Genomic DNA, 16,135 nt, shown 5'->3' with positions numbered 1-16,135 from the left:
CCTGCTTCTGAAATACAAGTGCCACTAGGTTTGCTAATGCAGTCAGTATGAAGACAGTTTTCTGACATTTTCGTAGCCTAGCACTGGTTCTATTCCAGATACACGGATGTTTCTGTGAGAAATTAATAATGATGCTGTGGATCTACCCTACTGAAGCTTTTGGGTTCAGTCTTCAAGAGCATCAGTGGCAATCAAACTGAAAAGGAGTTTGGAAAGCTTTGGAGTTTGGTTAAAAACAAACAACAAAAAACTTTGGAGAAAGATGCGTCAGTCATTCAAAGTCCCTCTAAGCACAGGGTTTTAAAAAACAGTTTGTAATGTTTGTGAACTTGGTTTGTCTTTAATTTAGCCTGAACCATCTGTTCACTTTCCAGGGAGAGAGCAGAGTATGGAATGACTCAGTGTTTTATTGAAAAACACCAGATGAACAAAAGATGGGAACAAAGGGGTACTTAGGCTTCTTGAGTAATTGGCGTAGATGTTCAGTGATCTTCAGATTGCAGGCAGTGAACCCTAGCCTGGCCATTGGTTTCCTCCTAAAGTGACCCTGTAGTGAAGAACCTGCATCTGTGGGCCAGACTGTCTGTGCAGGGTTCTGAGCTCTTCCAGCAGAAGCACTGTTTTGTCAAACAGATAATACCGTGGTTTACTGAACTTGGGCTTTGAAGCTTTCAGTGACTTGTGCTTTTTACACTTACTTGTAAACCAAAGCCTTGAATGGAATTCCAAAAGGAGTTTTAGTATCTCAGCTACTGCAGTGCTCTTACAGAAGACTTCATATGTCCTGAGTGTGGGAGCAGGTCTTACAGCTGGTTCCTGGTCCCTGGAATGCAGGAATTAAACATGAAATATATATTTATGCCGTGGATATATCCAAATTTCTCTTTGGTTTGTTTTTGGGTTTTTTTTTTAGGAAGAGTATCAAAAAGTTGGTTTTGAAGAATCTCAACAGTAGCAATCTGTTCTCACCTGTCAGTCGTGAAAATGAAGACCTGGCTTCTCCATCAGAGTATCCAGAGAATGGAGACCGGTATGTTGATTCATCATGCAGGTGTTTATACTTACGAGAAATGCAAGCTGGTTATGCCTGTCTATGTTCTATTATTAATAGAATAGGTAGTTATTTTCAGGGTTGTCTTAGTTGTTCACTGGAAGCGAGTTGACCTGTTGTGAGATTCATTTCCTCTTAAACTAGCTGTATGTTCTTCCTGGGTGGTCACATACCAATTCATTCCATCCAAAATCAGGAGTTCAAAGAGGAGTGACTTACTTCCTGGATACGTCTCTCTTCGTTCCCTGTAGTGAGAAACTAGGCCATTTCTTGAGGGAGGTGATAAACCTGACCCTGAGGTGAGAAGAACCTCTCCTTCTGCTTAGTCCTCCTCAGTAATGTGGGAATTGCAAGGAAGCTCCACTGATCCAAATATCTTGTAATAGTAATGTATTTTCTACATATCAAGATGGCGAATCTCTAAGGCTTCCCCCTCCCCCCCCATGCCTGAATACCTACTTCCTCTCAAAATCTGTGGCCGTATTTCAGATGAACTTTTTTTTTTTTAATCAGAGGCTGGAAAAATTCCTGACCAGCTCAACATTTTGATTTTATTTAAAGCTACTAGAAGTAAGAATTGATTATGGGATTGGGGAACCTTGTTTCTGATCACCTTAGTCCTGGCCTAGGCCGTTCATAATGGGGCAGAGGCGTTCGTTAGCTGTGTTGCCAGCAGCCAGGCACAACAGGCAGCTCTCCAAAGCTGGTGTTTGGAGTGACTGTCACAATAGTGTTCTCAAGTTTGATTTGATCATGGTGCCTGCAAGACTTAATCATGCTGTTCTCCTAAAACAGTGTTTATTCTGGGCACAAAAGTCTCTAACAGCCTGGTTCACAAATCATTGAATCTTTCGGACGGGAAGTGACCTTGGGAGGTCTCTGTTCCTCAAGCTGTCTCAACAGTGAATTCAGACCTGGTTGTTGTGGGCTTTGTCCCATTGGGTATCTCAGACCTCCATGGTCAGAGATTCTGCAGCCTCTCTGGGTCCCTGTTCAATGCTTGGCTGCCCTCATTGATTTCCCTGTTTTAATTTGACCGTTGTTGCTCATCCTTCTGCCACGCATATCTGTGGAGAGCCTGAATTTTGTCTTTGGTGTTGGAAGGCTGCTGTTACACCCTCCCTTGCAAGCCTTTTCTCCGCACTGAGCAACCCGTTTCACTCCAGCTCTCCTCACAGGGCATGTGCTTTAGTCCCCCAACCATCATGGTATCCATCTCCTGGTCTTATCGCTATCTTTCTTGTAGCGGAAGCCCCAGATTGTGTGCAAAATGGCAGAGGTTGTCTAACAAGGGCAGAGCGAAGGGGAACAATGGCTTCCCTCAGTCTGCTTACTCTGCAGTTCATGTGGTGGTCCTGTTTGCTTTTTATATGAAAAGACACTAGACTTTTAATGTTGATGTAAGTCCCTTAAAACTAAATAATTCAACTTAATTCTTAATTTCTTCAGGTTCTTTTTGTCGGTACCTCCCGATGAAAACCACAGACAAGATGGTGAGCGAGAGGAGGAGGAGGATCATCATGAAGTGACTAGGTTTTACACTAACCCCATTGCCAAGCCCATCCCACAGACCCCGGAGAACACCGTGCACAAACACCAGAACAGTGTGGACGATACCATTGTGGCTCTGAATATGCGGGTGGCCTTGCGAAATGGTCTGGAAGGCAGCAGTGAAGATGCCTCATTTCATGATGATTCCCTTCAGGATGAGCGTGAAGAGGAGCCTGAAACCGTCCATCATCTGCATCCTGCAGGTTAGACTGTGTGTGGGCAGTAGGTGTGTAGCTCCTGGCAGCGCTTCATGCGTGCTTCATTAAAGTTCTCTTTTGCTGTTTTAGACCCTCAGCTTTTTCTTTTTTCCTTTCCCTCCTCTCTCTGCTCCTTTCTTCAGAATACAAATCTTACTCTTCATTCTCTGACCTAGTGCAGAAATTTTTTCTGCTGAGTCACTGAGCAGTTAAATTTCATCACCTAAGTTTATATTAGATTGAAGTAGTAAGACGTGTGAGAGAGAAAGAGGAGTACCCAATCAGTAATTGTTCTACAGCAGTAGACAGAGTTGTCTATCGTTCAAGAGCAAGATCTTAGAGTTAGAAATCTATTTAAATTCTTGGTAGTTCCCAACATGCAAACTGCATTGTAGAGTTTGCCAGGAAAGGAATGGACCATAGACATGGTTGTGGCTCTGCAGACCCATCTTGAGTGTGTTTTTGGCGCACTCAATTCTGGTCTCAGGGTTTAGTAAAACTGAAAAACCATGAAAACGTGATGAGAGGTCTTGAGTACTTTTTCCTTAACTAAGACTTTGTAGCTAGTGAAGAGGTGGGGGTGTGTGTTTAGTTTTTAAACTCATGAGTGATCTGGAGAAGGTGCAGAGGAAAAGATTTGTTTGTCCTTTCAGGTAATATGTGGCATCTAATGAAATTAGCAGGTGACGTGTTCAAAATAAATGTCTTCAGAAGCCCTAATGACAAGAAGTTGTAGATGCAAAAAGCTTTTGTGGATTTTAAAGATCATTAGTGAAATTAATAGATGAAAAAACGTTGGAGGCTGTTAAATGTAAACGATACTGCATCTTGGTCAGGAGGTGCCTGAGCTCCCAAGTTATTAAAGCTGGGAGCGTGGTTCTGTCAAGTGTTGCTGTGTGTGTTTGCATTTTTCCTTTTACCTGCACATCTGCTACTGATCTCTGACAGGGTTTTAGGCTGGAAGAACCTGGCATAGCAATTGCCTTAAATTTGCTATGAAGGCTGTGGAAATAAGGCATTTGGATTTCTCTCTTTGCTTTTGTTGCACTGATTCTCAGTTCGTTTGGGACCTTCAGTTGTCCAGGCTTGCAAAAGAAATGAAATGAAACTCTTAAAATGCTAAAGTTGGGAACTTGCCATCAACCCAGTTCTCAGCGATGTTTCTGTTGTAGGAATTGTTCTAACAAGAGCTGGCTATTACACCATCCCCTCCATGGAGGAGCTAGCTAGATTTACCAATGACAGAAATGAATGTATTGTGACAGACTTCACCATAGGCCGCAAAGGTAAGCACACAGAGCTTTTCTAGTTGCTTAAAGTTGGACCAGTCATTTTCGACTGTGGAACCTGAATCTGAGTTCCACGCCCTCAGCATGATTACGAACAGCCCCCTTGCATGGTGAACAACTTGCATCAAAGGCTTGTAATCTTTCAGGTTGGTAGCACTAACAATCTGTGTTACGGGATGACTTGAGAAGCTTGAACATGAAAAGAACAAAAGCATCTGTAGCTTTTAAGACACTTGTTGTCCTTAAATGTAAAGATTGTAAAATCCAAACTTGCTGGAGCATTGATGCAAAACCGATCATCATTGCTTCCATCTTAGTTGCTACCTACGCTGGAGCTGGCTGAGCTCTAATGAAGAGCCTTCAGCCCAAACTGGATTCTTTACTGCTTTTATTTAGGACCAAAAAAAAAAAATCATATGGTCTATACTATTTTTAAAACACTTTTTCTAAATGTGCTGTAAAGCTGAGGGTACACTTAGTATTTGTGTTGGCAATATGAATAAGCGAGTGATAACAAAAAGCTTTCTATGCAAAAGAATTGGCTATAAAAAAGTTGATAACATCTTCAGTATTTTCACACTGGGAAGGAGGAGTCACTTGTAAGTTGTTCTGGAGACGTGACAAAGCTAGGTGGTAAGGTGGGGAAAGGAGGAGTATAGCAGGAACGTAGATTCTCTGGCATGCGATTTTTCCTGGACAAATTCTGATATTTTGGCTTGTTTTACAGGTTATGGATCAATTTACTTTGAAGGGGAAGTAAATCTAACTAACTTAAATCTGGATGACATTGTACATATCCGTAGAAAAGAAGTTATTGTTTACCCTGACGATGAAAGAAAGCCACCTATTGGTGAAGGTTTAAATAGGTAATTTTTAAATATGTACTGTGTGGGGACAGTGGCTAGTGAGGATGTCTTTTATAATATTGACAATCTACTGTGCTGGCAGGCAGCTACCAAGAAATCTAAATCAGGTAAATCCAGCTTGCAGCATTATACAGTTACTAGATACTTGCAAGTTTCTGAACCAGAAATTGGGTTTAAAATGCTGGTTTGAGCCCACATGTTCAGTTCTCAGCTCCTACATGTGTACTTCAATAGCTTTGCCTCAAAACCTTGTAGTCTCTTACACTTCTGTCTGTCTTTAACAGACGAGCTGAAGTTACCTTAGATGGAGTCTGGCCTACGGATAAAACGTCTCGTTGCCTGATAAAAAGCCCTGAACGACTGGCAGAGATGAATTACGAAGGTAGACTGGAGTCTGTGTCTCGGAAGCAGGGCGCTCGATTCAAGGAATACCGCCCAGAGACCGGATCCTGGGTGTTTAAGGTAACGTTTTTGTTCTAGCTGTAAAGTGACTTACAAGAATATTGGAAGTAGTTTGAAGTTAGAATCTCGTGAGAACTTACAATTCAAAAACTTTGCTAAACTTCGGTAAGCTGCCTCGAGTCCTTCAGCTGTAGTGCACACTGTCCTCACCAAACTGATCGAAACTTCTTTGGCTTAAGACCTGCATACAGCAGATGCTGGTGGTCTTTACAAAAGCTGAGTTTGTTCCAGGTGTCTCAGCTGCTGCGTAAGGTGGACAGTTATGCCAGCTCATTGTTCAGGCCTTTTGGAAATGGATGGCTGAAATGTTTCTTCCCAGGTGTGACACATTTGCCCTTCTCATTGCGCAGGTGGCACACTTTTCCAAGTATGGCTTGCAAGATTCAGATGAGGAAGAGGAAGATCATCCTTCAAAAGTGGACACAAAGAAGTTAAAAACTACACCTGTGCCGCCCCCAGGGCATCTGCTGCCCCAGCAAATGACCCTAAACGGCAAGCCAGCACCTCCATCTCAGGTAGAAGGAGGACAGTGACTAAAAGGGAATTCATAAAATGAAATTTGAAGAATAGCTGGTGCCTAGGGAGGGGTTGTTGAAGTAACAAGTAGCCTGGAAACCGAAGAGCAAAACCTTACACAAACTTGCACAAAGCCGGTAGCTCTTCTGACCTCTTGATGAGTGTTTGCACGTTCTTTTTCGCTAAGATACTTGACATTTCATACTGAGGATGTGTGGGGATGGGAGGCTTTAAACCCTTGTTTCTTGTTTAAATTCTGGTCTAGATCGAGTTTGGCATATTTGCACCACTTATGGAAGAAAACTTGTTTTTGTGAATACTGAATATATGCTATATAATTATAATGCCTTGTGCTGCCTGCCTTGAGAATGATATTGTGCATTGATTTGACTTGACCGTCATTTAGTATGCAAGACTGTATGCTTTATATTTTAAGAATGTGCTCTATTTTTATTAAAAAATACTTTTTTAAGGCTGGTTATATGCTGGATTTTTAAGTGTATTTGGGTTGGATGTGACTGCTTCTAAAGCTTTGTAAAACATCCTCAGTGGTATGCCTCTGTCTTACACAGGGAAGGTAGCACTTTATCCAGTTCATTGGTAACCCTTTAAGGTCTAATGTTAATTTCATTTTTAAAAAGATCCTTTTATGTGGGTTTAAAGGTTAGTCTAATTGCAGCTGATACACTTGTGTTTTCCAAATGTAATTAGTATGGATATTGTCAAGCTAAATTAGGAGCTGCTTTGTTGTGGGTGAAAAAACAGCCTATTTGGAAGGCACCCTGACATTGATGGGATAGAATATATTCTTTATGCCAGGTGTTAATGGTAAACGTTTGTGAACTACCTATAGCTTTTTGAAGTAACTTGTCATAAACCAGAAAGCAAGTGCAGAGAGCAGATTTTTTTTTTTTTTTCCCAAAACTGGGTTCTCGATTGCCTAGTTGTGAAAGTAGCTTTCAGCAGCGAGGGTGTGCAGGAAGGCTGAGCAGAGGGTATTTAGCAGCTGGATAGGACTTGCTGAGCGGTTTTGTTGCTGTGCATAAGCAGGCTTTCTGTTCTACCCTTCAGTAATCTGTGACTGCAGTGAAAGGCGATCTCTAAGCTTGCAGCTCACCGAGGCATGGATCATGTGCCAAGGTGCTGCCTGGCACGTGGCCAGCGTTCGTGATGTGTCGTATCACGGGGAAGCAGAGGAGGAGAGGTTTATTTCTGCGTCTCTGAAGTCAAAGCATGAAAAACAGCTTAAGAGGCAGTGCTGTCAAATAGGCTGAACACTTTTTTCTTCTGTGTGGTTTGTTTTTTTTGTACTGGGTCTAGTCCTTTTGAAACCAGGAGACATTCTAGCAGCGTTTCTCTTCGTTGGCCTTTGGCTTTGGGTGACTTAGAGCCCTTCCGGACAAGGGTCTGTTAGTAGTGTCGGGAGACGTAACAAATCACACTTATCATTGCTTGTGCAAAAGAACAATTTTATTTACTTTTGTGGTAGGAAAACATTAAGTCAACTGGGAATTGCTTTTATGAGCTGTGATCTAGTTCCAGCCTCTGTAGAAACACACGAGCCATTCCATCTCTGCTGCTTTAGGTCTCCATGCAGGTTAGAGGAGCCTGAACGAAAGGTCTGGTGGCAGCAGTTCACCAAAATGCCTTGCAGTACAGCCAGCGCTGGTGCGTTTCAGGACCCCAGTGGTAGGAGTCCTGATCGCTGTATGAACAGAAAGCCAGTAACAGCGCGGTCTGCTCTTTGAGCAGAACATACTACTGTAGTGACAAATGAGGTGAGCTGCCACCTCTTCTGTGGATTCTGGCTTTGGAGAATCCCAAAGCAGCGTACAGCCGCTGCTTTATCACTCTTCCTGGCTCACTGGCAATTAAAACCTGCTAGTTCATCCTACTGTCCGAAAGTAGATTCCTTAAGTAGTTGCATTTTGAGATGAACGCATGGCTGTCTAACAGCCTTGCCTGTGTGTGCCACCTTTCAGTTTTCCTTCTTGCTGCTTGTTCAGATTAATGGGGACCAGAGCTGATGTTTTAAGCAGTCAAAAATATTGTGAATACATGTGATTTATTCAGACCTGTCTTATAGATTCAAATGTACTTAGCAAAAACTTGTCCGGGTTAATTAACCTCTTTGACTTGCATACCATTAACTAAGGTTTTCGTTTCTGAAAATAGGAAGAACATCTAGCTTGCTTTCCCAAACCTCTGAGAAACAGCATAGCATGGCTCAAACTTGCCAAACTCTTGGTGTGTAAAGCATCTGAAAATTACATTCTTTGGTCTGTAGGAAGCATTTAGGATCTAGATTTGGGGTTTGTTTCTTTTTTTTCTTCCCTCACTAACTTGAATATTAATGAATTTATTAATGTTTCAAGGTCCACAGGAAACAGGTACACCAGGGACCTGGCTGCATTAAAGCACAATGAAGGGAGTAGTGAAACTTTTGTGTTTAGCCATATTTTGACTTGTAAATCTGTTCCGCATACTGTAGGCATACTCCGACACCACTATCTAAGGCTCAGCCCACGTCTGCCATTAAGTTCTATCTTTACAGACCCCCCAGTCTAATTATATCTGCCTCATCTGATAACCTTCATCGCATTTCTTGCCTGATTCTAATGAGCTAAGAAGCAGCCATTTGAATATGCTCTTAAATTCCGTAGCATGATTTCCAGTTTCCTTGCTCATATATATGCATTGCTGCAGAGCATTGCTTCAGCAGTCTGCACGCTGTTGCATCTGGAAACCAAGTAAGCTGTAAGCATGAATCTTTCACAGGACGCACATGTCTGAGCAACAGGAGTGGTTAGACTGGAGCACAACCAGTGCACTGGAGCCCAGGTTTGGGGTTGGAGCCCGTCAGGAACCGAAGGGTCACCTGGTTACAGCCTGAAGGCCATTTGGCTAGTGTGGCACAGGCTAATTACTCCTGGGCCAGGTGCTTCTTTTGGTTGGCCTGTGAGCTGCACAGTACCAGCAGTGAATGGCATTCTCCAGAGGTTTTTGTCCTGTCAAACAGTTTCTGGTAGCAGAGCTGACAAATAGTTGAATGGCTTGCAGCGCTCCAGCACGCTCTGCGGTTTGGTACCGGCTCGGGGAGCTCAGTGCTGTCGCCACAGTCAGCAAGCTGGGCGGAAGTAGAGGTGACGACAGTGGTCAGAGTTCATTTCTGATGTCTGCTCATTGTTTGTACTGGCTGAACGTTTTCTGGCCGTGCCTGGAGCGTAAGTCCAAGTTGTCTTAAGCGATGGAAGGTGTGTAGAAGTCACCTCAGGCTCATCACAAAGGTGATGCCATGTGATTGCCTTCAGAAAAATCATAAAATTATTTCTTTCTCTTGCCTTGGACTAGCAGTAGAGATGAGAAATTTAGCTGCAGGTTGGAAGAGAACTACTGTACTTAACTTTCTAACTGCTGATGTGCTAATGATAAGTAGAATATCATTAGAAAAGCCCCACAACTTTCCAGTCCAAAGACAGTTGTGTCCTGGTTTAAAATTAAAAAAATAATAATAATTTATACATGCGTGTGCGCACACACGCGCTCTGTGACCCAGTCTTACGTGATCTTGAAGGGGCTTGTGTCCACTTAAAACTTCTGTTAAGTTCTTTGTGGAATATAGACTGAATGTTTTTAATTTGTACTACATCACAGCTGGGGAAACAAAGCGGGTATTGCAGTGACTCATCTGCTCAGCAAGCACCGGTGGTACCACGCATTAATGCTGGAGAATCGCTACTTTTAAACTGGTTGCTCAGTCATCCACAATGTCGCAGGTTGAACTTAGGCACAGGAAACTTTTATTCATGTGATAGCATTTTGAGGGAGAAGGGGAGGAAGGCAGGACGCACAAAACTCTCTTCCTTTTTGTTGGTCACGTGAAAAATGGAAAGCTGAAGAATAGTTTCTTAAACTGAATGGCAGAACTTGGTAAACTTCAGGAGGGCATCACTAAACCGTGACTTCTCCACTTTAACTTGCGCTGTTACGTTACAACTCTGAAGAAAACGGGAATAGGTTATATATATTCATCTCTAAACTTAATGTGGAGTCTTGACACAAGCAAGGGAGTACTCCGCTTCATTTGCAGGTGATTGTTGAAACTATTAAATACTCTTTCTCGGCAAACTGCTGCAATCTGTTGTTGCCTGACATGGCCTCTGCATGTGTCCGCAGACCTCAGAAGTGGAGCAGCTGGGCAGGGTTGTGGAACTGGACAGCGATATGGCAGACATCACCCAGGAGCCTCCCCAGGAGTCCACTGTAGAAGATAACACAGTAGAAGAGCAGGAGGCAGTGCCTGCTTCGACTCACATCGCGTCAACCCTGGGTATTAACCCCCATGCCTTGCAGGTGAGCGTCTTGCCATTTCCCCTCTCTGAAAGAGAAGACTTTGTAATAACTCTAACAAACTTCTCGGTTTGCCTCCCCAAGTGTACTTATATATCAACTTGTAATAAATTATGCATCACACCTATAGTAGGATTAAAACATACATGTTACTTACACGTACTACATACGTGTTTCTGTGGTAAACCTTTATAGACATGAAAGGCTTAATATAGAAATGAAAATTGTCTTAAGGCTAGAATTCAGACTTCCAAATTTTGAAGTGTGGGCAATGTGATAGGCTAAACTAATACCTAGACAGGACTGCCTTGGGCCCAGTTTGTGGAAAACAAGGTAACAGGATAACTGGTCTTGATTTGGGTTTTGGTGGTGGTGTCTTTATTTGTTTGGTAAAAGGATAGTACCTGGAACACTTGTGGGCTTCTCCCTGTGGTTTTAATTTGTAAGGAAGAAATAGTGGAGTTACTACCTAAGCTGAAAAACAAGTAGATAGAGCTAAAATCTCGGAAAACATGATTATATTAGGACTTCCCACCCATCCTAACAAGTACTGTGACACTGATTTAACTAGTAGTTTGTAAAAGTTTATCACCAACTGACAAGCTTGCTTTCAGTTCTCCTGAACTGTGTGCCTTCACTGTTACTTGAAATATTTGTGGCATGAGTGTGTTGTCATGTGCAACATGTAGAAGTTGTCTTGTTGGGAAGGGAGCTGATTAGATCAGCTAGCTGCTGCCGTGAGAGTGATTGCTAATGTGCAGGCTTGACTTACCGCCTTTTTAGATTATGAAAGCTTCCTTGCTTGCTGATGAAGATGACCTAGATTTGATCCTGGATCATTATCCTGGGAAGCAACCTGTAAAAGTGGATACTTCTCAAGAGATCTGTTCTCCGAGGCTTCCTATTTCAAAATCACAAGGACAGAAAAGATACTCAGGTATTGTGAGAAACCACATATTGCATGAAAAAAGAGCTTAATTCTAATATTAAGCAGACAAAATCCTATCCCTGGCTGAACATATGGCAGAGCAGTTGTGCACTGTGGTGGGCTGGCTTTGGCCAGCAGCCAGATGCCCACCCAGCCACACTCACCCTCCTCAACAGGACGGGGGGAGAAAACTGGATGAAAAACGGGTTGAGATAAAAGCAGTGAGATTGTTTTGCTTGTGACAGTAACTGGTAAGCAGACTTGACTTGAGTAAAACGAATCTATTGCCAGTTGAAATAGGTTTGGGTAGTGAGAAACAAAGACAAATTAAAACAACGCTTTCCTACCCTGCCTCCCTTTCCCAGGCTCAACTTCCCTCCTTCATTCCCGACTCCTCTATCTGCTGCAGGGTGGGGGGTTGCAGTCAGTCCGTAGCAGTTCCTCTCTGCCACTCCTTCTTCCTCACGCTTTTCCCCTGCTCCAGTGTGAGTCATCTCCCGAAGGGGAAAATACCCGCTCTGGTGCTGGAGCACCTCTTCCCCTCTTCTTCCTCTTGACCTGGTGCTCACACTGCTGTTTTCACTTTTCTTTTCCTGCCTGCGTGGCATTTTCTGCCCTTTAAGTTCTGACAGAGGCACCACCAACTTTACTGTTCGGTTCAGAGGTGCCACAGGCTCCCCTGATGGGCTCAGCTGTGTCCAGCACAGGGCAGCCCCGGCCGCTTCTCACAGAGACCACCCCTGCAGACCCCCCCTACTAAAACCTTGCTGTCTACACCCGATACATCCTCTAACTGCTGATTTCCATAGGAATAATGCCTCTAATAACAAGCATGGAGTTCCTTCCTGAATTAAATGGGCAGACCTGAGATGTTTCTGTGGGGACAGCTCGAGCCCTGTTCCTGTTAATAGCGATCAGTGTCTGCTTTCTCTGTGAGATGCTTGTGTTCTAATGGTCTAACTATGACAATATCCGTTAAATTAGTGGGTTCTTTGGAAACTGCAAATTTTGGGGCGAGACTGTATATGTACTGTTTTTGGTGTAACACCACGTGCTTTTGTTTGGATAATGCAAATCAGGCTGTGCATGGTGAGTTTTGTGGTTCTCGGTACTGCAAATAATCACACTTCGCTATGCGTTACCATCGTAAACCATGGCAAATGTTTTCACTGGCTGCTCAAGTACTAAAATACCTTTAAAATATCAGAAATGTACTGCCTGAAAAGTGAGTGCCCCATTCACTTAACCATTCTTCCTGCTTCTTCCCTCCAGTTGGTGGGCTGCTGCAGTCAAAATTTGCTAATGTAATTTCCCAACCACTGAGTGCTGCTCTGCAAGATTTCAAGGGACCAAGGACTTCGAGCAGTCCCCCTTCTGTTGCCCTTCGGTCGGCAACTTCTCCCTTAGCGTCTGCATTCTCTGTGCCTCCATCGGTCCCTGAGGTACAGATGAAAACAGTTGGTGTCCGCAGGCAGCAGGGGCTTGTACCTCTGGAAAAGTCCATCACCTACGGAAAAGGGAAGCTGCTGATGGATATGGCACTCTTCATGGGGCGCTCGTTTCGCGTTGGTTGGGGACCCAACTGGACACTTGTCAATTGTGGAGATCAACTGAGTGGATCAAGTGAAATGGAAGACATCGAGTGTGAGTCTGTGGAATACGGATTCCTGCCAACTCCTGTTGCTCCAAAATCGTGAGTAGTAGTTTCCTTCAGGATGGTTCTGACATATTCTCTCTCCATGTTTGAAAGAATCTTGATTGTAGGTTGATAGCTTTTTGAAATTCAGCATAATATTCTTTCTGATACACAGGAGTGGTGCAAGATCATGTTAGCCATGGAGATTTCCTTCATGTTGCTACTTTACAAAAATCTGTATCTCAAAGAACTGGAATATCATAGTAAGAGTACTTTGTTTTGTTTTTTTTAACAAGTGAATAGCACTGTCATCCAGCAAAAGGTTAGAGAGGAAGTTCAGAATTGTTGGTCAGGAAGCTTCTAATCTGCTGTTGATTCTCCCTGAGGATATCTGCACTACCTAAGACATTCCTTGTTTAGCTTCTGAATTCAGACGCCTTCAATTCTGCTTGTATATAAAGCAGTATACAGACCTTTCCTGGGCTGTGTAACTCCACACCTAAACTTGACTGGAATACAGCTAGTTGTTCTACTGTTTAAGTCTTCCAAAACACTTGTTCAGTTGATGTTCTCCAGCATATCTGATTTGCTGGCAGAATGAGGTGCACTCACAGAATGCCTGGGGTATGGTAAGGTGTGCTAATTGCCTCTTGAGAGCTTGAAGCACCCAGTTCAATAAGGTTTATTTGCCAAAGACTGGTTCTGAATCCCAGACTATGTAACTGGGTTCTTCGTACCTAGCTGTTGACCTTGGATCATATGTCTTACTGTCTGTGCTAAAATTAGGACAAGCTGCACAATGCAGCTGCTCCGTGATGGGTGCAGTTCACTTGCATGGAGAACAGTTCAGAACATTGCTACCTGTTTTTATCTTCGTCTTTCCTCCAGACTCTCAGAATCCTCTTTCAAGGTTCATGTGGAGAAGCTGAGCTTAGAACAACGGAAGATGGACAGAGACAAACAGCTGTATCTCATCCCTCTGGAGATAAAGCTGAAACACAGCACTGTCCATATGGATGAACGCTGTCCTCTTCTAGCACCCAACCCAGGAGTTTCTGCTATTCACGACTACGCTGACTGGGTTAGGAAGGCATCCGAGGATCCTGCTGTGACAGAAAGTGAGTATGGAATAATTATTTTCACAGTGGTGGTAGTGAATCTGGAAAACCGTCCAGTTCAGATTAATTTCAGGTTGTATCAGAGCAGTGAAATGTGAATAAAATGGAAAAATTGACTGTACCTCAGCATTCTTTCTGAAAGCATAACCATGGTTGATTGCATTTGGGGAGCTAACTGACTTTCTGCATTGACTTGTAACAGTAGGATATGCTTTAAGATATCTTTAAGGATATGGATATCTTCAAGGATATCCATAGATATCTTTTATATATATCTTTAAGGATATCTATTAGGATATGCTTTAAGGTTATCCTTATCACATAATCTTATGTGAGTCCTCTCTAAATATTCTTCTGTATGTTTTTACTCCTTATGACTGAATAACTCTGTCCTGACAGCTGTTGTGAAGCACTGGTGCTTGACATGGACTTTATGTGAAGCGATCTGGGGGAACCTGAAAGAGCTAGAGGCCAGCTTGGAGGAACCCAGTGAGTACATCCTAGCCCTGGAGCGCAGGAAAGCCTTCTCTCGCTGGCTGTCGGAGACGGCTGCAGGACGAATTGAGGAGGAAGTCTCTTTGTCCCGACACGGTAATCACGTAGAGGCTGTGTTCAGCTGCCTTACTGGGAAGAGAATTGGTGAAGCTTGCAGGCTGGCACAGCAGTCAGGTAAGATGCTGAAATCTCTCAGCTTTTTGGGGGGAGGAGGGAGGGAGACACACAAAGAAAATCTAAACTTTGAGAGCTGATAGTAACTGGCCACTCTGAGTATGGAGTTTCCCCATGTCAGACAGTGATTAAGGTGGGGGCTGGCTTGTCTACTTGCTGCTCGAGTACCTGGTCCTATTTACGCTGGCTTACTTGTCAGCTCCCCTAGAGTTAGGAGGTGACACTGTATTGCATTTGGAACTGTTTCTTTGCATAGTATCTCCTTTGAAAGGTTTTTTAATTACTGTTATTTTTAATTGAGCTTCTGCTTTACATTTGTTTTAAAAACGTATATTTTCAGAGCCTAATGGCTAGTTTCATCTTGGTCTTTTATGTCAGCTCAAATATGAAAACTTTTCCATTCATTTGTCTCCTTTGGGGAGTCTGTCCTGCCCATTCCTTTGTCTTCTCCCCCTGTCTCCATTCTGGTAGGTGTTTATGGAGTAGTTTATTTCAAACGAAATTGTGCACAAAAAACCAATTGTGCAGGTGTAGGCTGATCAAAGTGCCCCACAACTCGGAAGCAGCTAGCTGTGGCCCTGGTAGGCGGGAGGATTTGCCTGATGTGCTGTTGTCTCCTGTTCCAGGGGACCACAGGCTTGCTCTGCTCCTCTCCCAGCTGGCAGGTAGCCAGCCCGTTCGGGACCTCCTCACCATGCAGCTGGTGGACTGGCACAGGCTGCAGGCAGACTGCTTCATCCAGGAGGAGAGATTGCGGATCTTTGCCCTGCTTGCAGGAAAGCCTGTAAGTTCTGTTGCTCGGCTGCGTCGTCATTGACTTGACTTCCCCTTTTTGACAGCAGTACGTTTAAGCTGTAGCACTCAACCACAGCATGGGTACACAGCAGGAAAGGAGTACAAGGTGGTGAAGTGCTTTTTTTTTAACTGACGTAACCTCTTACTATTGCATGTCTGGTATGTACTGACCATCGTGTAATAAGTTTGACTAAACTTAGTGATTTGTTTCTTTAGGTGTGGCAGTTATCGGAGAGAATAAGTATCAATGTGTGCTCACTGCTGGACTGGAAGCGTTGCATGGCTGTCCACCTCTGGTACCTGCTTCCACCAACAGCTTCTATTTCCAAGGCGCTTGCCATGTACGAGTCAGCGTTTCAGGTAGGTCAGTCAGGCCTGGGTAGAAGGAGATCTTACTCCGTACCATAGACTGATGCTGCACTGAGACTTCTGTGAGCAGTCGAGTATTGCTGCGGAGGTGCTGAGTATGGAATTGCGTATGGTTCATTATTTCAGTTGTCACGGCATCGGATTCCTTCACCAGCTTTAATGACGAGTTTTTGCAGCAGTTCACTTTGATAGGAATGTTCCTTCCCCCACTGGAATGGGAATAAAGCACTGGGGTTGAACCTGTTGGTAACTCCAGTCACTTGAGAAGCTTAGGACCTGCTCTTTAGGGTGTTCTGGTAGTGACTTGTGTGAAGCCTGTCTCCCACTGATTGTTTCCA

At 43.6% G+C, this 16,135-nt stretch overlaps 1 protein-coding gene across 3 annotated transcripts in view; it reads left to right on the top strand.

Moving 5' to 3' along the window:
- The window catches only part of NUP98 (nucleoporin 98 and 96 precursor), a 41,569-nt gene that overhangs the window by 18,738 nt on the left and 6,696 nt on the right, over positions 1-16,135 (top strand). For all 3 annotated transcript variants that reach the window (XM_072851039.1, XM_072851037.1, XM_072851038.1), the window contains 13 exons: positions 914-1,030; positions 2,501-2,805; positions 3,972-4,085; positions 4,816-4,954; positions 5,239-5,416; positions 5,767-5,931; positions 10,109-10,285; positions 11,066-11,219; positions 12,483-12,903; positions 13,735-13,964; positions 14,364-14,633; positions 15,260-15,417; positions 15,645-15,788. In XM_072851039.1, the coding sequence (XP_072707140.1) occupies positions 914-1,030; positions 2,501-2,805; positions 3,972-4,085; positions 4,816-4,954; positions 5,239-5,416; positions 5,767-5,931; positions 10,109-10,285; positions 11,066-11,219; positions 12,483-12,903; positions 13,735-13,964; positions 14,364-14,633; positions 15,260-15,417; positions 15,645-15,788 (2,572 nt within the window). The remainder of the gene's footprint in view (positions 1-913; positions 1,031-2,500; positions 2,806-3,971; positions 4,086-4,815; positions 4,955-5,238; positions 5,417-5,766; positions 5,932-10,108; positions 10,286-11,065; positions 11,220-12,482; positions 12,904-13,734; positions 13,965-14,363; positions 14,634-15,259; positions 15,418-15,644; positions 15,789-16,135) is intronic.

Source organism: Ciconia boyciana, chromosome 1, assembly GCF_034638445.1.
Source record: "Ciconia boyciana chromosome 1, ASM3463844v1, whole genome shotgun sequence".
Taxonomy (NCBI): domain Eukaryota; kingdom Metazoa; phylum Chordata; class Aves; order Ciconiiformes; family Ciconiidae; genus Ciconia; species Ciconia boyciana.
Note: the sequence above shows the minus strand (reverse complement) of the source record. Positions and strands in the feature narration are given on the sequence as shown.